This window comes from Euprymna scolopes, chromosome 6 (assembly GCF_053919585.1).
Source record: "Euprymna scolopes isolate OS-2025 chromosome 6, ASM5391958v1, whole genome shotgun sequence".
In the NCBI taxonomy this organism is placed as follows: domain Eukaryota; kingdom Metazoa; phylum Mollusca; class Cephalopoda; order Sepiida; family Sepiolidae; genus Euprymna; species Euprymna scolopes.
The window spans coordinates 44,056,575-44,081,453 of NC_136487.1; the positions used below are offsets into that span (position 1 = coordinate 44,056,575).

Genomic DNA, 24,879 nt, shown 5'->3' on the forward strand with positions numbered 1-24,879 from the left:
AATTTTTAAATAAATACACATTTGAGGAAGTTGTTTATGGGCACCAGTAGGTGTTAGTCTAGCCGCACTGAAAAGCTGTGATACAGCAAAACAGTTTGTGGATGATTACAAATCTTAAGTCTCTTTCTTTGGGTAGAGTACTGTTGTAAATGATTTCACGTGCTGAAAAATTGAGGGAACAATTTTTGTCTTCCACAACTTTTTTTTTTTTGTTTTGTTATTTTTCTATTTCGGTAGATTCTCTTTGCTAAATTTTGTTTGGAAAACATTAAAAATTGCTCCAGAAATGCCAAGCGGTTTGGATTGAAAACATACCAGCTGTTCTGTTGTTTGAGCTAAAGGGCCTCTTATTATGGGTAGAGGATCAAATCTTATTTGGATTATTCCGACTGCTATTGTCATTTCAGCCAATGGAGCCTCCAAACTTCTTCAGATGCATCGTTTCTAGTTTGGGAATAGATGAACTTTAAATAAAAACTTCAGATCAAAGTTAAGGCCCTCCCAACCCTTTCTATGAGTTAGAAAGGGTAGAAAGGGCCTTACAAACCAACTTTTGTTGTTTCTTGTTTATTCCCATTCTTTTGCCAATGAAATGTTATTACTGTAAATAATTCAATAAAACTTTTTCGAATTTGGGTTTATCTTAAGTAGGACAGCCCCTGGAGTGAATGTGGTATTGTGGTAACGGAAATATTTCTAGTCAAGAGTGGGATAGACAATTTTAAGTATTGAAGACCAAGAATGACCAACAACACCTATCATCCCCACACTTTTAAATGCTCGTGTGCCTAATTTGTTCGTAATGTGTTTTTATATTTGTGCAAATAAATATTTCAAAGTTTTTCCAACACCAACACCAACATAAAGATTCCAGAGTTCGAAAAGATACTTTGTGAAAATAAGATCCAAGATGGAAATTGAAATTTGAATAATCCAAATTATCAATCCTCATAAAGAAAACTATGACAAAATAAAATCCAGCCATATTAACATACCCTTCATTTTTCAAATTGTTAACATTTTTTTTTTTTTTGGTACATATGAAACATTAGTAATATTAATTTCTCTGTATTAAAAAAATACATTTTCAACAGTTATTATCATTAAAGTGGTGATTATAATGCTTCTAATGGAAAGCACATGAAATTATGATAAATAAAAAGATTAGACACAAATGTTTCATCTCATAGCTATCTATATTAATAAAAGTTATATCTTTGTGTGCGTGACAGTTATATCTTTGCTTTTACATGACTTAACAGCATTATTTTCATTGTATATAAGAAAATAGGAAACTATATTCTGTAAACTAAAATTTACAACAAATTTATAAATAATAAATTTATTGTAAATTTTAATTTACAGAATTTGAATTCAAATAAACAAATTAAACATTTTTTCCTTATTCCATGGAGTTTCAATGAATGAGATTGTCATATAAATATATATTGCATTTTATATTTGCTTTAAGTTTGCAAAATTATCCAATTTGTAAACTGAAATTAATTTCACTTGAAATATATATATATGTTGCAGGTCTAACCGAACTGAGGAGTTGTGATACAACGAAACAGTAGTGTATGTCGATGACTAATATATATATATATATATTATTGAAATAATATAGGCAATTGCATGAAATATTAAAACGAATTGATTAAAAAAATTCTATTTTAAGAAATAATTGCATAACCCAATCCACCAGAATGCATTTCGGTTTCTCAGGTTAGACATTTTAATCTTTCATTAATAGTTTGAAAAACAAAACCTATTACTCTGTAAACTTAAGTTTGAAAGAAATTTGGAAGCATTTAAACTATCTAATAGAAAATCATTTTCTGGCTTTAAAATTCGTTGTAAATCCTCATGCATTGAAAGTTTTGGAAGTTGTTTACATCTAATCATTTTCTAAATAGCGACATTAATTTAACATATTTAGCTATAGTTTATAATTTAATGATAAAACGATATTATAATAATTAAAATTGATTTCAATAATCCTATTTACTCAAAAAGAAACATTCAAAATAGTAATAATAATAATATGTGAAATAAAAATGAAATTAAAGACTCCCGGGCAACGCTGGTTAAGTACATCGAGTCTAAGATAATATTTAATAAAGGCAGTCTTTAGTAAATTAGTATCCAGTGATTTGTGTGGCAGTATTAGGACTTCTGAGTGTGAGAGTAAAACTCTGCCTTTATTTATTAACAACTAACATAAAATATTGATCATGATTTAATAAAAAAAAAAAAAAATTGATAAAATCGATTCAAAATAAATATTTTTTTCTTTAACAGCATGAACCCATATTTGCCCCTAATCTAATAAAATCGACTTATGTCTGTGCCTTTGGTTAAGAAAGCTATTAATCATGAAAATAGAGAGGAGAACTGGCTTTTATTTATAAGACAAATAGGAATTTTATAAAAATTGAAATATTTCAATTGTTAAATATGATTTATTAAATCGAATAATGATTTCATGTCTATCTCTATGTATAAATAGATATTTTTTTCTAATCTTTGGTGAAAAAGAAAAAAAAAAAGGAAATCTTAATTTGTCCTTTTGGATTTCTTTTTCTTATTTCTTTTGTTGTCTTGGGTGACAGTGCAAAAGATAAAGTATAGCGTGCACAAGAGAAAGAGGAGGAGGACAAAGAGTTCTGCCTGTTCTGATTTTAATCAAAATTCAACTGAGAGAAAGAAATTTGATTTGTTTGGTGGCTCAATCAGTTAGCATGCCATTCTTAGAGGTAGAGCTTTTTGAATTTGAACCTCACTGACATAAATGTTTTTTTTTACTTGAAATAAAATTAAATAAATGTTTTACTTGTCTATTATTTTTATTTATTTATTTTTTTTTTAAATCCTTTGAGATGAGTCTTCATAATTTGTGTATTCAGTTTTTTGTGGACTGTTATCCTCATCTTTATAGTTTTTGTTGTTATTTCACCACGTTTTGGCCAACTTATCCTCCGGCCTTCTTCAGGTGGTTTACTGCGATAGGATAGGTGAGCATTGCCTGAGGATAGTGGTTTCAATCCTACCCAAATCAGGCCAGAGGATTACTCGGCCAAAACGTGGTTGAGACAACAACTATCGAACGTAGTATTTGCTGGTGGTACAGTTATAAGATTCTGCCTTCTTATCCCGTCATGTCCCAACAACAGCTAGGAAGATGAGAATAACAGTCCACAAAAAAAATTAATATACATATTTTTTACTTACTTAAAATAAACTTCTTTTTTTTTACTTACTTAAAATAAACTTACATATTTCATATTAATATTTTATTATATTATTTGGTTTTCTAAAATTTTTAAATGAATCTTACAAAATAATGTTTTCAAAAATATGACCAAACTTCTATTTAAAATTCGTGCCAGCCACGCAAACATACACACCGACTTTAGACTCATAACAAGCGTAAATAACACCAGACATATCCATTTCTCTCTCCACAAGGGGCTGATCCCCTCAGGGTTAATACCTCCAGATAAATGAAAAACTGACAGTCTTCTTTGAAAAAGATGTCTTACACCGAAAGTCCCAGAAGAAAAAACAAAATGATTTTAATCATTGAATAAAATATTTTGTAACATTTTTGGTTTTCTAAAATTTTCAGAATTAACTTTATGAAATCATGTTTTCAAAAATGTGATCAAACATCTTCTACTTAAACTTTTCAAATTACAATCCCACACAGATTGTTTTGTCTTGATTTTTTTTTCTTTTTTCCTGGAATCTATGTAGTCTACAGAAATTAAATGATGGCCAAATTTTCTGATAAATGATGCGGTTTCTAGATTTGCTTTGTTGTATGAAAGTGCAATTTCGATTAAAATGCTGAGCGAAGCTAGAGCAAAAAGCAAGTGAAAGTTATTTTTTTCACCCATGCATTTAAAAAAAAAAATAATAATTTTCTATTGTTGCATGTCTATCGCTGCGTACAGTGCGCACTGAGAAGCTGTGTGTACATGGGGTTTAGCAGACATGAATCATGCATCTCCTCTCGTTCACCTGAAAGGAGACATTGGTTTAGTAAGAATTTGGATTGTAACATTCAGACGGACATCGGGACTTTTAATCACAAAGAAACATCAACAAGCTACATCGACATATGACAAAGAAATTTAATTTAAAAAAAAAACAAAAAAAAAACAATAATAGTATTATTAAAATTATGATGATTCAAATATTGACGAGCTATGGCGGACAAGAAGCAGTTTTTGAAATAAATATAAAGCCAACATGGAAATGAGATACGTTTAAGAATTTGAAATTATCACAGAACATCTGGTAAAGGTTTTTAATGACCGCGGCATAAAACATAAGTATTATGGAATTTGATGAAAGCCTACTGAAAATGTTTTTAATGATATAAAAAGATGTTTGTTTTAAAATGTTTATATATTTGCTTTTATATAAGAGAAATTTATTTGGAAGTGAAAAATAAAAAAAAAATGCTTAGGAAATTCGTTAAAAATATTTGGTCATAAATACAATTATGTTCTGATGTTTTTCATCTTCAAGTAAAAATCATTTTTGTTTTGGATTTGATTTGCGTTTTTGTTGTGATGAGGAGAAATTGGGTTCAATTTCATTTAAAAAAAAAAAAAAAAAAAAAAGGGGGAAATTCTTTTCTTACATTTATTTTTTTACAAATTTTAAATGCATTTTAATCTTTTGTTAATAGTTTGAAAAAATAGTACTTTATTAACTTTCTAAATTTGAAAGAAATTTAGAAGCATTCAAACTGTCAAATAAAAAGTCATTTCCGGCTTTAAAATTCTTAACAAATCTTTATATATTTAAAGATTGAAAGTTTTAGAAGTTATTTGCATTCAATAATTTTATAACTATAGATTAAACAAACAACAAAATTATCTATAGTTTTATGAATATTTAATGATAAAGAGTTAGCATAATAATTAAAATTAATTTTCAAACTCCTATTTACTTTAAAAAAAAAAAAAAAAAAAAAAAAAAAAAAAACATTAAAAAAAAAAACTAATCAAATAAAAATGAAATTAAAGACCCCTGGATAATGCTGTGTAGATACATTGTGTTTAAGAAAATATTTTTATACATAAAATTTGAACATATTCCATAGTTTTCTATCAATATTTCATTCTTTTTGTCATAAACCTTTGTATAAAAAAATAATACAATTTTAATTGTATTTTGTGCAGACTCTTGTTATTGTTAGATAAATGTATTTTTACATATGACATAATTATGGCTAACACACTGATTCCCATTAGACACTGAAATTAAGCAGGTCAGTACTAAAATGGGTGACCATTTGGGAATACCAGGTGCTGTATGTGTTCTCTGCATATTTCAACAGTTTCCACTCGTTCTGGATTTCTCCTTGCCATTGGAATCAAACAGTGTTGATTTAAGAGGAGGTGTGATTAGGATTACGCAACCCTTGTTTCATAATCACACAGGCAAACAGCCTCACCGGGCATCCATTATTTCTCAAGACTAAACAGAAGCCATGATTAGACCAAGTATCCAAGTTTTTTTTAATAATTTTTTCATATTTCAGAAATGAATTCATAAATGGCTACCATTTTTGATCTGTACATGCATTTAGGATCTTGTTCGTCATTTGAAACAGGAGGTGAAATCAAACTTAGGTTTAATATTCAAGCTGATTAATGAAGGGAATATAAATATTTTTTTACCTTATAAGTGTAGCCATAAAAAATCCTGGTTAGCTACATCACAAGCTGTATCTTTTGTTGATTAAACATTAAAATGGTCAAAGAATTTTTTTGAAAACAAAATTATCTTCTTTTTGAAAGTGAAAAATACACTTAAAAAATCTTCAAACATATAAAGTTATCTCATAAGAGTTTAGAAATTAAACCTAAATAAAATTTCCGCTTTCATATCAAACTTTGATTTCGACTAGCCAATTTTCATTCGTTATTACTGTACTATATACAGCATAATCATGTTAACACACCAGTTCCCAACAGATCACCAAAGTTAAGCAACATTGAGCCTGCTGATTACTAAAATGGGTGACATTCAAGAATTCCAGGTTCTGTATGTGCTCTCCGCTTATCTTGACATTGTTTCCAGTCAGTCTTGGACCTCTATTGAACCCAAGCAGTGCTGATTCAGGAGAGGTGTGGTTTGAGATTACGCAGCCCATGCCATACAATTACATACACAGCTACTATTACAGGTACGCCCATTGTCTCTTGAGACTGAATGGAGGCACCATACATTGGCACCGTGATAACATACTTTGCTACGGTTTGTTATAAAAATATCTATCCCTGTACGGATGCCTGATAACGGAAACATTTTTCAATTATAACCTAAAAAAAAAAAAAAGCCAAATCAACAAGGAGAATAACTCACATTTTTATTGTATATAAAAGGAGTTTTCTCCCTTACAACTAAAATTTTTATTTCTTTTTGTTTAATTTTTAAAAATGTGCAAACAGCTTTTTAAAAATTCAAAGTTAGAGTGATTTCACTGTATCCCGGACAACACTGGATAGGTATAGCTTCTCTTATATATTTTTAAAAATGCTTGTTTGTTTTTTTTACAAAAACTTAAGAGAATACTTGACTAAACTATCAACAAGTCTGCATAAAATACAAGTAAAATCATAATTTATCAAGAATTTTTAAAGACATCACATTTTTTTCTCTGCAAAATAAAAATGGTTAAAATGTCGAAAAAAAATATATTTCAATTTTATATGCATATTTGAGACAACTGGTGAGGTTTATGTTTAAATGGAGGCCACAGATTAATTTTCTAAATTGACTTTTAAAGAAAGTGTATATTGCTTTTCCTATGTATATTTGCCAACATTTCTTGTGATTTATATATACGACAAAAGTTTTATATTCATACCAATCCTTTAATTTATCCTTTAATTAATTGCTTTAATTTGTCCTTTAGTTTATCCTTTAGTTTATTTATATATGTTCTGTGGTTACATTGAGCTTCATAAATTAAAGAATTGGTATAAATAAAGGGTGAAATATAATTGAATAAACATATTTTCCCATATATATATATATATATATATATATATAGTCTGCATTTGTAATTAACGTTTGTAAGAGCATAATATATTTATTGCATATGATACTATACAATAATATTTTGATTAGCCATTGATACCTGTTGTTTCTGTGGGTATAGAGAACCTTGCATATTGGCACATTTAATCTGTTCATCAGTTAGCCAGTGGCACTGATGCAGGCTGTCCCACAGCCAATAGAGTCTATGCTATTCTTGTAATGGCTTTTTCTCTGTCGACTATGGTGTATTGCTGATCTTGTGCAGTTTTAGGAGCTGAACTCTCAAGCTTTGCCTTTTCCTATTTAGAAAAAGGGGTTAGTTTATTGCTAATCATCTGAGACCCTTCTCACAAGGAATGACAACTGAGCTGCTCAGGCATTTTTTACAGGCCAGAGTGCTCTTTCTCTGCAGCATTGGTTCGTCACTCCCACTTTCTGATCCTTGTGTCACGTTTTCTGACTGTGGGAGAGAAATAAATACCCAGTCATTGAGTTAATGGAGAATATTAAAGACTGTAACTCTTCACTGATTTGAAGTTAAGAAAGTTTGTGATTTTAAAAATAACACAAAAAGAAATTCATTTTTATATTCAATTTGTAAATTTTTTAAAATTTATCTGTTATTATTATTATTTTAAAATCATAATCATTCTTCAGTGTTGCTAATTTAGCAGTTTTTGAGGGTTTTTTTTAGATTTTGTTAAGAATCTAGCTAGTAAAATATCTAGATATAGCAGCTAGCGTTATATATATATATATATATATATATATGGAGATTTCATTTGCCACTCACGTAATCGTTATTTCAGAATTCAATTAACCTACTTTCTAATATTCATTTCCTCTGTAGTCACCATATGAGACGATTTTTAAAGCTTATCTTCAGTGTATGATATATACAGTAATAATAATAGCTGCACATTTCAATAAAAATGTCAAAATTAAAAAAATATATATATTCAGGATTCTCCCACTCAATAAACCTTAATCTACCACGGTTTTTAGAAATCTTTTGGTAAACTTTAATCAGATCCATAATTTATGTCCCTTGTTTAACATTTAAATCAAATATTAATAATACTAAGGGGATAAATAAAAATTTAAATAGCATCAAATTAAAATATGTATAAAAAACACGAAATATTATGCATATTTGTAATATTTTTATATAGGGCATAAACAGTTAAAATATAGTGACACAAAGAGGAAGGAAAAGAAAAAAAATTTTTTTTAGATCTGATAATGTATATCGTTAAAACTAAGTTGATTTTAATTTTTATTTACAAATTCCAATTTTAAAATCTACATATTTTTCTAGATATTTGTTGTAATCTAGCAGGTTTTTAAAATTTTAGATTACAACACTAATTCTATAATAATTAAAAAATATCCTCGCGATTTCTCACACCAATAAACCTCAATCCACCACGATCATTATAAATCTCCTGTAAAACTTTACATTTCTTGTTTAATCCAACTCATAACTTAAATCATGAATTACGTCTCTTTATTTTTTTTATTAAATTTAATTTTTGTTTTTGTATTTTTAAAAATAAATTTTGTTGTTGTTTGTACATTGTTTTTAATGAAATCGTCCCAGACAAAGTATGAAACAAACTAAACTAAGGACGTAAAAATACCACTTCAAGGTCAAAAACTAGTCAACAATAAATTTTATATAAATAGATTCCATCCTAAAAAAACATTAAAATATATTGTCAGGAACATGGGTCATATATATAAATATCATTAAAATGACAAATAACAATTTAAATACCATTTAAATTAAAAATATGTATAGAAAACACGAAATGATTTGTACAATAGTTGTAATATTTTTATGTATAGTATTAAAAATTAAAACAGTATTTTGCTAGAGAATTTTTGCTTCCCATCTAGCAGACTTTCTAAATTCTTAGATAGCAACACTGGTTCCATAGTCCTTAATATTCATCATTAAGCCATTAATCGGGGAACGGTTTAAAAATAGGATTGTTTAGCCTAGCAAGCAAAATTTCACGTACCTTCTGAAACCATAAGTATCAATGACTACTTGATATATTATTGTATAGTATATGCACTAAATATATAAGTAAATCACTAGTATATTTATTTAATAATTGAATTGTAGCATGATTTGTTTTAAGAAAATTTTGATCTTGAATATTTTCAAATATTTCGTATTAAAAAGAAGATCTTAATTTGTGGGGAAAAGCTTTTGATGATAATTTAATGTAACCATATTGTTTCTTTGCATGCAATATGGAAAGGCATAAAACGAAAGGGTGGAGGTAATCGAAATTTCGATGGCCCTACCGTGCGTCCAGCTGAAAGATTTCCTCCTGCAGCATGACTATCGACAAATCCAACGTCAGGGACGACTCGATCAGCATGCCTGGAAAAACTTTAAGGTTTAAACATTTCGAAAAAAAAAAAAAAAAAAATTCAAATTTAAGAAAAATAAAAAATAAAATTTCACCGTTGAAGGTCAGTTATGGAAAGTGCTGCAGCCAACTTTGTATTTTTGTGTGTATTTTTTTTTTATTTGCTGTGAAGGTGCTGCCTTTGAAAGCTGGTGTGAATAATGGTTTTACTTAAACATGGAAGATGAAAGACAGAAAAGAACAAACAAAAACAAAGGTGAAAAGTGGGAAAGAAAAAAAGAAAGAAAAATGCCAGTAAATTGCATTCAATCATCAATAATGTTAACATGCTGAACAGAATCCTTTAAATGATCAATTCAAATATTTATACAGTGAAACTTCTGTATTAAAATGATCATTAACCCGTTTTGAGGGGAGAGAGAGAGAGAGAATGAAATTGCACTTTTTATTTTAAACATTCTACAACTAAACACGGATGACCATACAATATGAAAATAACAAAAAGATCAATTTCTTTCCAGCTCCCAATCTTTTTACAATCCATGTTTAACCGTTTGGACCCTGATTCAATTAAGCAATAATTAGCGAAAAAGACAATAGCTGATAAGCAAAATTGTTTGATAACGTATTATTAGACGGCCGAAATATCAGCCATGTCGTCTTTTTAGCTATATTGGTAGGGTCGATATATCGGCCAGGCAGGGTTGCAAAGGTTAAGCACAAAAAAAACATCCTGAAATTTGTTCCCCTTCATATTTCTTTTTAAGAAAGAAGTATATATCGCTTTGGCTTTCTTAAATTTCAAATTTTAATATTCATTTCATGATAATATTTAAAAAAAAAAGAAAAGAAAAAAAAGTGCTAACCTATTTCTAATAACATTGTCATGTAGTCCCCATGCTTGCACTTAAAGAGACTTAAAACTCTAAAGTTTTAACATCCTAACGGGTTACTACCCAGAGAGATTTTTACATCTCAAAGAGGAAAAAATGATTAATAAAAGGAAATCGCTTAAAAATGCCTCAATCATAACAAAAGCTTGCTTCATATCTTTAAAAAGGTAAATAAATATTTTTTAATGAAATAAAAAGTATATATCATTTATCATATCATTTAGCTTTCTTAAATTTCTTATATATATATATATATATATATATATATATATATATATATATATATATATATTAAAAAAGGTGAGAGGTAAATATAATTATTTCCACGGCCAAGCACATCACAAGTCATGAAAGCCAACAAACCGGAAGTCCAAGACTCGAGTTTCACCCTTATTCGGATTCATCAATTGAACACATCCGAACTTGGGATTCGAATGCAAGAGATTCGGGTTTCAAGTCCAGAGTTCGGATGTGTTCAAATGATCAAATTAAATGAGGATGAGACTCAAGTTTTGGACTTCTGGTTTGTTTGTTTTCGTGGCTTGTGAGCTGCGACGTTGCTTGACTAAGGAATAATTATTATAGTAAATAATTATATATATATATATATATATATATATATATATATATATATATATATATATTCTTCTTCTTCTTCTTGCTCGTCCGTCGAAATCGACGATGACATATATATATATATATATATATATATATACACACACATACACACACAAGTACTGCAATATCAGTTACTTGCAACAAAACATCTTCCTCTTGCTCGTTCTTTTTCACATATAAAAATACTTCAATTTCCTCAGTTGTCTTTATGTTTTTTCCCTGCTATTATCATCTTCATTTCTCATCCCATATATTTCTAAAAATACAAACCTAATTGGGTGAAATTTCAACAGCACAAATAGGAAAGTGACGGTGACTGAGTAGCTAAGGACACAGACTGAAAACTTGAGCATGCCAAGTTTGAATCCAGTTCAGTCAGCAGAAACAGTTTCATTTAGGGACGTTGTCAACCCTCATCCCTCCTGTAAATACCCGATATCTTTCTAGCAAAGAATTTATAATAGAAATATATTGAGAAAACAAATGCCAACACAATCATCATCATCATCATCATGAATGATGCTCAACAACAACAACAACACAAAGTTCAACTTTCAAAGGGGAAAAGAAAATAATATCCCCTTTATTTGTTTGCCTCCCAGTGAGGGCTGAGTCGGTTTTTAATATGAGGAAATATCTAGCAACCTCAAAAGATGCACCCTGGATTGTGATAAAATAAAAATTCCCTCGGTCTGGAAGGATTTCTTCTTCACTAACCGAAAACAGAAAAGGAGAGGTGTAACATCTGAACAGATACTACACTTTGCCCATCATATTTTATTCTCTTATCAAGTTGTATTTTAGTTAATTTTACAAGTTTGAATGTGGACCAGTATGGTTGTCATATATAGTGAACACAACAGAGAGTCCTGGGCTCTTTATTATGATCTGCACCAACCAGACACTGGCCGGTGATGAAAGATTGATTTTAGAAATGTGGAATAATTTTTCTGAGAATGATTTATTATGAGAACTTTTTTGTATTATTTGAGAATTGGTTCCATAAACTTTACATTCGTTTTTGTTTGAAAAACATTTTCTACTGAATTCAGGTTCAAATAAATTTGAAGAAATTGCATTTTAACCAAAAAGTTTCACTGCATTTGAAAAATTGTTAGTAAAACGGTGAGATCAGTTATTTGTTTTGTTAAATTTAGATTTTGAATGAGATTTTCTAAAAAAAACGATTTCGACGAGGAAAAAGATGACAAAAGAAAAAATTGTTGAGAGGACGAAATTTATGAGACAAGAATACAAGACTTATTGAAAATGGTAAATATTTCAGGTGGATCAAATTGATTCTTGCTGATTGGGAGAAAGGATAACTTTTTTTTTGAGAGCCAAAAAGAAAAGCACAGATTGTTTGACACGGTTGATCAAACGGTTTGCAAAACTTCCTCTTTTGAAACTTTCAAACCTGCCGAAAAAATAAACAATCAAATCGTTTTTAGATTTCTCAAACTATTTTAGTTTAATCTAAAAATAAATATCTTATATTAGATTCTATTTTAATAAGACGTTGCTCAATATTGTAGATAGAGCATGTTGAAATTATGGAAATAAAAGTGGAAAATTTACAAATTTATCTTTATTGATTTTTCAAGTGATTTTAATTCATCTGTTGAACACTTTCATTACACATTTGAATCTGCACGCTTAGTAAGCTTTATTTGTGACACGATGTTCCGATCCATATATTGATCTTCTAGAGACTTTTGGATTTAGATTTTATTGGAATCATTCGCGTCACTATTCAGATTTCTTGCTTTGGATTTATCAACCATTTCAATGTTCGCAGAGTCAAATGCCAATTTAACTCTGTTGGATTCATGCACCTTGTTGAATGATTTTATTCCACCATTTTGAAATCGCACAATTTTATTCCACCATTTTGAATATTTGCACAATTTTATTCCAACAATTTGAATATTTGCACCAATACAATCCTTTTCTACTCAATTTCGAAACTTTTTTTGAAATTCTTCCCTTTTTAACAGATGGCAAAAAAATTCTTTTGTTTTTAAATTTTCAAATTTATGCTAACCAGTAATTTGTTATTTTATTCTTCTTCTGATGATGAGAAGAGCTTAGTTTTGGAAATCCATGGATTAAGGGTCAGTTTTTTGCCTTTTTTTTTTTTCTTGCTTGAACACTTAATGCTTTAATAAATTTTATTAATTTTTTAATTTTATTTCCATTATTTCAACATTTCTCATATATGAGCAGAACACTCTGGTGGAAGAAATGGTCGTTTCCATTTAGCATAAAATCACTACTCTTCTGTAAAACGATGAGTATTTTCAGTTATCACTATCGGAAAAAAATGTAAATAAATGAAAAGTATCATTTAAATACAATACAATTTCTCCCACTTCTAAGTAACTGTTAAAGCACTGAATGCCAACAACTGGGGCCCAAGTTTTGAACTTAGATACATCTAACCACACTGAAGAATCATAGAGATGAGACACGAGTCTCTGGATAACTAATATATATATATTACTTATCTCAGCATTGTTTCCAGTCATCCTGGACTTCTTGCCACTGGACTCAAGCAATGCAGATTCAGGAGAGGTTGGGGATTGAACAACCTTTACCTCACAATTTCATGCAAAGCTACGCTTATAGGGATATCCATTGTCTTTCGAGATTGAACAAAGGCTTTCATTCTCTTTCTTTATCTGTCATATATATATATATATATATATATATATATGTGTATATATATATATATATATATATATATATATATATATATATATATATATACACACACACACAAAGTAAAGTTACAGTTCTAGACTAATACTTATCCATAAATGACATAGCTTATGTTATGAAAACGTTTATCCGTGTATTTATTTATTTTTTCAAATAATTTTCCTAGAATAAAAACAAAATAAAAACTAATTAATACAGCCCTCACAACTCTTTGGAAATTCTACAAAAATCACCAGAGCAGCACACAAGACTTACCGGCATGCACAAAATAATTTACTTTAGCAAAAACTGTGGTAATGGCATTTTTTTTTTTTTTTTTTAATTCTGTGAAAATTGTTCATGTGGTGAGAAATTTAAACTTTGTAATTTTTAAAAAAAATATTTTTCAAGCAAAATTTTAAAATGCAAGTTCAGAACTTCAGTGCAACTCTCTGCTCGGTTTTTTTCGTGTGACATGCGAGTGAAAGTTATTTGGCAAAATGTTTAAGTTTAGGGCATAAAGCTGAAATAAGTGATTGCCGGAAAAGTTAGGAAAACTATTATTTATTTTTTATTACATTTAGACTATCGACAATTTTAAGTCGTCATGTTTATAGATTTAAATATAAAAGTCTTCGTATTATGTGTATGTATATATTTGATTCTGTGAAATCTTATATTAGATTTATAATTGATCCATAGTAGTTTTATTATTTGAAAGAAAACGATCTATATCAATTCCTATTTTTATTTTGAATGTTATTTTTAAGTTGAATATCTTTTTTTGTGATTATTTGAGAAGCGTCATTGTGTATTTTATTTAAATCTTCTGACAATGCCTGTCAATCGTTTATTTATTGACACAGTTTGTAAGTCAATTAGAAGCAAAAATCCGCTAGTCAGTCAATAGTCAAACTGTGTGACGTTAAACTAATTTATATTTTTTTAGGGCAGTTCTGGAAATTATTTCACTTAGTTTGATACAAGAACAGGGGTGTGAAGTATTCAGTGAAGATTCAATTCACTGTAAGAACGACTAAGATAACCATTACTCGATGACGAGACAAGAATCTTCTTGTGGGGGAGGGTCATCAGCAAATCCAATTTGTTTGCCAGAGTTATTGCCCTTGGTTAGTAATATAAAATTCGTAATCACAGCAAAAAAAAAAAAAAAAATCAGAAGAAAAAAAAAATCACGCAATTATTTTTTCAAATAAACAAAACATTTTAGTTAATATTTAAAATACGTACTAAAACGAAAATATATTTTAATTTTGGGTAAAGTTATTTTAACCGGACATTTTAGTTTTTTTTTTCTTTTTAAATCAGTTTTCAGAATTAAAAAAATATATTGCTATTCACTACAAAACGTGCAAAAATTCTGTGAGACCGGATTTGGTATTTCTTTATGAAAGGGGTCCAAGAACAAATAAAATTGTAAAATGTTTGGTACCATTTAACAGAATGCGTTTCGTTTTTGCTATTAAAAATTATATATATATATATAATGAAATCATTAAAATGTTGAAAATGCTCACTTATTCATGACAAAATTAATGAAAATTTTGAAAATTGGTTCTCATTTTGACATCAGAGATCTACCTGCCATCGCAGTGTCATTAGAAATTTTTTATAGTATAAGAAGTTTTGTAACAAAAAAGATGTCCATTGCCTTGTGCCAGGCTAAAGCGAACTCATTTCGATCATGTTCACTTGTTTTATTGTTCATATTGGCACCTTTTGATATTTTAATTCAGCCTCCAAAATAGGTTTTCAAAATTGACTTTGCTCAACTTCGATATTAAAACAACTTTTTCATTCAACTTTAATATCGCTGGCATAAAACATTCTCTGATGAAAGTGGACCCTTTAAATATATTGTAAAGTGGACCCTTTAAACATATTGTAAAGTGGACCCTTTAAACATATTGTAAAGTGGATCCTTTAAACATATTGTAAAGTGGACCCTTTAAATATATTGTAAATAAATAATGTTACACAAGGAATTTAGTTTAGGATTGTTTTATCAGCAATAGGTTTTCAATATCAGATTTAAAATAGTTTTAAAATATCAAATGCCGACATTTAAGGCTTCTAATCTGTTATAACTGAGAAGATTTTATTATGAGCCTGGTAGGCGGCAGCGGTTAACGACCCGGACTGACGACCTGGGTGTTCCAAATTCGAATCCAGTTTGTTTTGCAAAAATCACTTTCACTTAGGATGTTGGTAACCTTCACATGGTCCCTCCTGTAAATACCCAATGTCTTTCTAGAAAGAATTCTGACTAGAAAAATATCGGGGAAACCAATGTCAACAATAGAATCTTCGGATTCATATGCTGTGATTATCAGGTGCCTATAAAGCTAATCTAAAAAAAATCTATTTTCTTTTACTGAATTTTCGACAAAATAAATTAGCGATATATATATATATATATATATATATATATATATATATATATAAATATAAAATGATAAAAAAAGACCACAAGGTTGACGATCACACATGGTATATAATAGACGGGGAAATCTACCAACCTATCTCATCGACCCACCAATGTCAGTGTGTCGATCTGAATTCTACACTACACTTTTAAGAATACATATCAAAAGTAAATTGCAAACCACAAAACACCAGTGCAGGCACAGCGAAAGAGAGGAAATCATATTTCCTTTTTATGCAATGTAACCACATACGAGATTATCCGTTCTCCCAAAACAGGGTGCCTCCTATGAGCGATGGGGTCATAAGCCGCGGGCAAATCCGTCTCACGGTACCTATCAAGCAACTGCCGATGACGGTCTAATTTGTCCTGAACGCCTCGCACTTGATCACGCATTGTTCCATAAGTGGACGGCTTATGGATCAAATCGTCTGGCTCAAGATGACTCTCCACTCGGTACTGCAATGGAAAGAAAGAAGCAATGTGCAATATATTCACAAGAAATAGAAAAACGAAAATATTTTCAATCGGGTTAATTGGAAATTAGCGAAAGTGATTTAGATTTTTAAACAAAATCATTACAATGCTTCAGCTTTAATTTTTAATGAACAGATAAAAAGCACTGAACAGATTAACAAAAACTCATTATATATATATATATATATATATATATATATATATATATATATATATATATATATTGCCCAGGTTAAAAGTATCACATAGTTCTGTTAAAACTTATCTCTTTATCCGTCAGCATAAGAGAAGTAACCATAGGATTTAAAAAAAAAAAAAAAAAAAAAAAAAAAAAAGAAAAGTCAGAGTTATTTCCCTTTAAAATAAACCCATAAAAAGTAAAAACAAAAATAACGTCCTGCCCGCTTAAGGAAATCTGCGCCAGTTTGTGGCGAATGAAGAATTTTTTACTTAAATTTTAGATATTATTCATCCAGTTTTCACTGTAAAATGTCAACCCTTTCCCACTTTTCATTATTTTTCGGTTCATCGATTTGTCTTTTTCAGATGTAAATGATTCTATTTGGAGAAGAGAAGGAACTGAGCAATCGAAAATAAAGAAAGTTAGGGACTGCCAAACGATTGTGAAGATTGGACCGCATGTTTTCGTGACGTCAGATTTGTGTGTACTATACGAACTATGGAAAAGCAGAAGCGACTTAATGATTTTTTAAAAACCTTTGTTTATTTTCTTCAAACTGCAATTAATAATTAATTGTTGTTATAATTTTGTTAGGTTTTAAGATTTACATAGTTTAATGATTAATAATTTTACAAACATTTTTATATTAAATACGAAATACGGTTTTACTGAATGTTCTTTTGGTAACCTACGGGCTTCCATATTTTGTTCGGTAAAAAGAGATAAACAAAATGCTTAATATTGTGCAACAATATTTCCAAATTGGTTTTAATCTGGCGATAAAATAGCTGACAAGAGTTATGTTTATATTAAAACTTCATTAAAAAAACTTCACTAAAAAAAATTTCATTAAAAAAACTTCATTAAAAAAAAATTTAAACACAATTAATTAAAAATCTATGTTGTAACGGAACATTTTGAAATAATGGAATTTTAATCGTTTTAATCTTTTAAAACTTAATTAATGTTTACGAAGTTTCTTTTTCTTGGCAATTCAACTGATAATAGTATATATTAATTCGAAAAAAACGCTATTAAAAAACATAATATTAAGTTTATATCAATTTTTAATTGCAAATTCAAGGTAAATTTTTGTTCAATGTGTGTATTTAAATTTAAAAAAATAAATATTTTTTACTTATTTGAACTGTTATGTTTCATAATAAATAGAAATTTCGATAGATTTAAATATATTTTGTTCGAATTTCGAAAAAAGAAATAGGGGGGGGGGAACACGCACTAAAACGTATTTCCCCTCGTGTATTTTATAAAAACTGAATTTTATATGTAATTTCATTCTAAAATGGATAAGTATCGAAAATTTCACGAAAATCTGACCATTAGTTGATTTTTGCTAGATTTATTAAATACGGGTATGTTTTCCGTTCGGAATGTCTACTACATGGGAACGTTATTTTAAAGCACCAATTATGTAAACACTATTTTTGTCTCGCAATTTCATTATTTTCGTTCGATGAAAAAAAGTTTTTTAATTATTACTGGTTTATTTTGCCCTTCTTTTAAATGGTACAAAAGTTATACTGATAATATTAATTTATAATAAAGTTACATCGTGTTACATATAGGGTGGGGTAATTCTGTGGTGACTTTTGGCAGTCCCTAAAGAAAGTCGAATGAAAATTCATCTTTGCTTGCTGAATCAAAACAATTCCTAAGATTGGAAGTCATAAAGTCTTAAACGGGAAATAAAAAGAGTATATCTATCCCAGCACTAAAAAGATTAAATAAGAGGCATAATGATTCAAGAGATTTAGAACCGGGTGGATTAACCAGGAATCCATATAGGAAAATAAAAAAGTAGCATTATTGTTGCGGATAATGACACAAGCTTGCTATCTGGGTGGATGTACCAAATCTGAATCCATTTAAAGAATATTAACAACCTTCACACAGTTCTTCGTGTATTTTTTTTTTTTTTATTTTTACATAAGAGTCACCACTTATCAAGGCCCAGAGGCTGGATTTGAAACAATGCTAGGACACACAGATAAAAGTTGGCGTTACCTTCGAGTTTTTTCTCCTAGACTAGATGCTCAACTTCAGAGTACTTTACTAAATATTTAATCACTAGCTGTAAGAGTTTTACAAATAAATTACTGGAAATGATGCAGTAGTCTTGCCAGAATTTGATTGGTTGGTTGTTTTTGTTTTACTGCATATCAACCCTTTTCGGGTTATTTAATGCCGAATCCAAAGATTTTGAAGAAAAAATTTTTAATAGAATATATTTGTTGTTTTCAAGTCATTTTCTATTCAACCCATAGTTGGGACCCTAACAGGTACTACCACTCTGGGTCAGAGTGGACCTGGGAGCAATGGTAATTAAAGGGTGGCTCCACACTCCCTAAAACCCACAAGCTGGGGCCTTACCATTGGATATATCCAGGACCCCAGAATTTGAACTCGACATGTTGAATCGACTATATCTACTACACCACTACTATTTGTGTGTGTGTGTGTGTGTGTGTGTGTGTGTGTGTGTGTGTGTGTGTGTGTGTGTGTGTGAGAGAGACTGACAGAAGCATGGAAAATGTGAGACATGTGCAAGGTTGTATTAATGTTAGAGTCCACCTTAAAGTTACATAGTGAAGATGATCATATTTTCTTTTTAATTTTATTATTGGGAATAGCGAACGTAACACAAAGCTATTGATTTGTCTATATCCCATTTCCACTATGTAGAAAGGAATATATATAAAAAAAGAAAAGGGTAAGCTTAAACGGAGAAAGAAAGCAACTAGCTTATACAGGTTAATAACATTCCGTGTTCGTTTGCATCACATTTTTATCTGCTCAGAAGGGTCAGAGATAAAAAAAAAAAAAAAAAAAGAAAATATCCACTCTTTCTCAAGAGTGTGTACCACACTATAGAAGCTATCAAAGATCGGGCAAGTTTTTTCTCTTTTGTACAATCGGACTAATTCCTGGAGCAGGGCCAATACCCATTACCTGAGTCAGGTATATCAAGTGTGTGTGTGTGTGTGTGTGTGTGTGTGTGTGTGTGTGTGTGTGTGTGTGTGTGTGTTCGCAGAATAGACCAACGTGTAAACATTGCAGGAGATGGAATGTACACAAAACGAATTTTTATTGTTAAAACAGATAACGAGATAACCAGAACCGGGCGAGGGGGGGGGGTCGCTAGTCAAACAGGAAACTTCTTCCAACCATTTCCTCTTCTTCTTGCTTGCAAGATAAGAAATAACCTTGAACTTTTTTTGTAAAAGTTGGTTACAAGGAAGCTTTCGTCTCACACGTTTGCAAATTACACGAAATAAAGAATTTAGTCTTTTATAAATTCCTTATCTTCCTCGTCCGAGTGTGCAACGCCGATATATTCATAGAGTGAGATGGTGAAAGAGAACGAAGACTTCTACACCAACAACAACAACGGAATTTGATATTTGGCAAGCTGCCCGTTCCTTTTTTTCTGATTGTTTCGCTACCTTAAAGAAGAGAACCGAACTATCACTTTTTTTTATATCTTCATTAATGCATAAGATAAGAAAACACGATGCAAAAAAAAATGTAAAGTGTTCATGTTTAACCAACTTGGCGGCTTCTAACAATTAGCAAACAGCCATGAACAGCCATATTTGTTACCTGAAGAGACTTCACAGGCGAACATAATATCATGAACAACAGAAAAGAATATTCTTCAATAATGGAATAAATGTAGCAAATTTGTTTCTTAACAACAAAACCAAAATCGTTTCTTGTTGCTTGTTTATATTGGTGATCGTTTAAGCCAACGCATTTCAGGTGAAAACATTATTATGTACTTACGTGGCATGCCAAAATTAGTATAAATTCCAAAAATTGCGAAAAATAATCTAGTAGATGGTGTGATAAAAGTGTTTTAAATAAATAAAATAAAATAAAAAAAAATCAGCCACAAATACGGTTTCAGATATCTGGATTCAAGATGGCGGCACGGATTAAAATAGCGATTGCAGCTGTCTAAACATGGATCTTGAGGACTTTCCACCATTAAAACATACGTTAAAACTCAATAAATCTTTAAACACAAAAATTTTCATTATTATTTGAGATTATTTTTCTACAGGATCATTTTTCGTCATTTTGTTTGGAATTTGTACTAATTTCGGCATGCCATATAAGTACACAATGTTTTCACCTGAAATGTGTTGGTTTAAAAGATCACTAATATAAACAAGTTCCCATTTCATTTACAGGTCATTGGCTTCCTTCCACAAAACCCATAAAACTCAACTTTGGCCTATAAGTTTGAATTCTAATAATAAATTACTTTCAAATTCACATTTAAAAGTCTTTGAATTTTGTAAATATTCAACAATCGGTACTAGACATCCATTGATGAATATTCCTCAAATTTTATTTTTCTTTTAATTATGTTAAGAGATAGTATTGCTTCATATTTGAAATCGTAGCACAGTGGATAAAGGCGTTGAATCTCTATGGTTCCAGGTGAGCATTGTTTGAAGATAGCGGTTTCCCAAAGCAAGCCAGAGGATTAGTAGGCCGAAACGTGCTGAGACAACAACAACTATGGAAAGCAGTAATTATTGAGGATACTATAGTTAAGAGACTCAGCATTCCTACCCCATCGCGGTTTACTACCTGAAGAAGACCAGAGGAATAGTTGGCCGAAACGTGATGAAACAACTATGAAGATGAGGATAAATATATAAATTATGAAACGTCATCTCAAAGTTGTTGTTTCAGCCAATTCATTCTGTGGATTTCTTCAGATGATTAACCGCAAATGGATAGGAATGTTGAGCCTTGTAATTGTATCCGCAGTGATTACTGCCTTCCATAGTTGTTGTTGTTGGTAGTAATTACTGGGAATACAGTTAAAAAAAACTTAGCATTCCTATTCCATCATGGTTAACCATCTGAAGAAGACCAGAGGAATGGTTGGCCGAAACATAGTGAAACAACAACTAGGAAGATGAGGATAACAGTCCACAAACAAATAAATAAATATAAAAATTACTCATCTCAAAGTATTCCAATAAAAAAAATAATGATAATATATAGAACTCATTCACATTTGAAATCGAAAATATTTCAGATTTATATTAAATTCAACCCATTGTTATACCTGTTCAGTTAAGCAAGGTTACCTGACTTTAAAACACTTTTTAACACCCCTTTAATCTTAATTTAATAATCATTTTAAATTTTATAAAATTATCTTATAATTGATTTAAATCAAAATTGGAATAAGAATTCCAGACATAAGGTTCAGTGTTATTATATCTTGATGTTAATATTCGTAAAGTGACATAAAAGTGGTACAAAACAGTTCTGTTAGAGAAATTAATTTTACTCGACATGTGACCAGAATTATTTTAGGTTCGTATGAATAGAGATAATACCAGTGAGGTTTTGATCATAGAAGTTATAATATAGAAAGTTGATATAAACTTTTATTCATACAAACATTTTTGACTACATATTTGAAGGCATGTTTCAGTTTAAACTGGAAATAAGTTAAACATTTTCAGGCTAAGTTCTTAGAGCGAAGGCGAATATGCTTTTTTGTCTTCACCTTGGCATGAAAATGCTCAGCTGATTTCCAGCTTGAACTGAAAAATGTCTTCAAATGTGTAACCAAAAATGTTTACACAAATATAAAGCTGTGTGTGTGTGTGTGTGTGTGTGTGTGTGTGTGTGTGTGTGTGTGTGTGTGTGTGTGTGTGTGTGTGTGTGTCTGGTCACGAATAGGCTCCTATATGGTTGACTATTTTAAAAAAACTGATTACATATAATGATAGAAGATGTATCGAGACACAGGAATGGGTATGTTTGATCTGGCAGAACGGTGGTTCATTAAAATTGTGGGGTCTGCGTTCGCGCCTGGTCCACAAAGTATGGAAATAAAAAATTTTAAAATAAAAAAAAAGTTTACAAGTGTTTTTGATATAGATGTACATAAGAATACTTTGATAAGTATGTTTTAACTTAAATAGGGATGGTATAATAAAATTGTGGGGTCTGCATTCGCGCCTGGCCTCCATAGAATGGAAATAGGCACAAACTTTAATAAAGACTTTTCATATCTATCTGCATAAGTATACTTTGTTAATTATGCTTCAGTTTGTAAGGAATATGATATAATAAAATTATGGGGTATTCGTTCGCACCTGGCCTCCATAGAATAGAAATATATAACAAAGTTTAACAAGGTTTTTTAATATAGATCCACAGAATATTGTGATAAGTGTTTCAGTGTGAACAGGTATAGTATAATAAATTATGGGGTTTATCTATTTTATTTTTACTTTCATCATATTTTGCTTTGGTTTTGATACCCCCAAATTCGAAGCTATCTCTTTACAACCCTTCCTTTTCATAACCTATCATACTTTCATAAATCAGAGTCCATTTTCAACGACGGGTACTTTTGCTAGTATATATAAGGCATTTTGTTAATCACCAAAGTTAAGCAATGGTGAGCCTGGCTAGTACCAGATTTGGGAATACTTGAGCGATGTATGTATTGTCTTGTTGTAAAAATTTCCAGGTTGGGATTTAAGGACACATTTAAAAACCATGTTAAGACATACATCTAGGAGGAGGAAAATTTTAATGCAAAACCTGACGCATACTGTCTGCTCTGTCTTGTGACAATCATTTGTGTCAACGGAATTTAGCAATGATTCCAAAAAGTGTAGACGGTTCTACACAAATACTTCACCACTCTAAACAAATCATTTGTGTGGATTTCGGATAACTTAGTTGCCTAAACCTCATATGTTGGGATTCGACGGGAAGAGTCCATTATATTATATATATATATATATATATATATATATATATATATATATATATATATTCAATTTTCACCCCAAACAAAGCACAGTGCCAATTTGAAGTAGGGGGCTACTATCGGGGGCATAAGTTGAAGGGATATTATGAAGGGAGTTGAGTAGCAAGATGTCTGTTCACATTACACTTCTGCATATCAGCTTAGTTGGGAAAGCAGAATCCCGGAAGCGAGTTCTAAAGTCTAGCAGTTCTGGGGAAGAAACTATTGGAGTTAAAGGCTTTCTTACATCTAAGGATCTCAACTGTAAAAGAGTGGGATTTAGCTGCTTGTCAGGTTTGTCAGGGGTATTCACTTCGAGGGGATACAAGTGCTTGTAGTTCGTCAGAGCATTCACCATTAAAGTACTTGTAGAACAGGCAGAGGGATGCAACATTTCGTCGATGGGATAGAGGCTGAAGCCTAGATGACAGTTCAGGACCTATCAGGTTAGCGACTCTTTTTTGAACTCTGTCAAGAAGTGAGAGACAAGTAGCAGATGTACCAGCCCTAATGTGACAGCAGTACTCCATACATGGGCAAATGGTAACCTTATAGAGGTACACAATACTTTCAGGCGTAAGTAGTTTTCTAGCAAGGTAGAGAGAGCCTACCTTTTTTGCAGCAGCCTTGGCAATGCTCTCAATGTATCTATTCCAGTTCATATTCCCTATAAACGTTATGCCGTGGAGTTTAAAGGAAGTACTTTCAGGTAATGTGTTCTTGGCCATTGCTATTAATGGTAGAGAAGGTTTCTTGTAATTATTGAAGGAAACACGCTTAGTCTTGGCAGCATTGAATTTGACCATCCATTTTTGTCCCCATACCACTACAGATTGGAGGTCATTCTCTAGTGTTTCTGCCATTTCCTTAGATATGTGTTCATTTGTTTTCCCCTCGTGCAAGTTATAGAGAGTGGTGTCATCAGCAATTATACCCATCTCAGAAACAATTTTATCAGGGAGGTCATTTATGAATTTCAGGAATAATAAAGGTCCAAGGATAGATCTCTCGGGTACTCCCACGTTTATATCATATTTTTTAGATGTACGACCGTCGAGAACAACCTGGATTTTTCTCTTACAACCTGGATTTTTCTCTTACTTAAGAAGGATTTAATTACATTATGTATTCTTCCAGTGATAAAGTATATATATATATATATATATATATATATATATATATATATTGTAAGTGCAAATATATTGGTAAAATGAATTCCAAAAAGTACTAATCCAAAGTGCCCAATACAATTATTTCCAGCCCTGTAGACATGTGCTAGCACAAAAATGCAAGTTAGGTTT

At 30.4% G+C, this 24,879-nt stretch overlaps 1 protein-coding gene across 28 annotated transcripts in view; it reads right to left on the reverse strand.

Moving 5' to 3' along the window:
• The window catches only part of LOC145277622 (uncharacterized), a 166,580-nt gene that overhangs the window by 14,260 nt on the left and 127,441 nt on the right, over positions 1-24,879 (reverse strand). For 15 of the 28 annotated variants that reach the window (XR_013868173.1, XR_013868170.1, XR_013868181.1 and 12 more), the window contains 2 exons: positions 16,357-16,562; positions 9,379-9,457 (listed from right to left, as the gene is read on the reverse strand). Coding sequence is in view for 12 of the 28 variants with exons in the window: in XM_080129162.1 (XP_079985288.1) it covers positions 9,379-9,457; positions 16,357-16,562 (285 nt within the window). In the remaining 16 variants the exon portion in view is untranslated. The remainder of the gene's footprint in view (positions 1-9,378; positions 9,458-16,356; positions 16,563-24,879) is intronic. The other 13 variants (XR_013868180.1, XR_013868175.1, XR_013868184.1 and 10 more) reach the window with 1 other exon arrangement.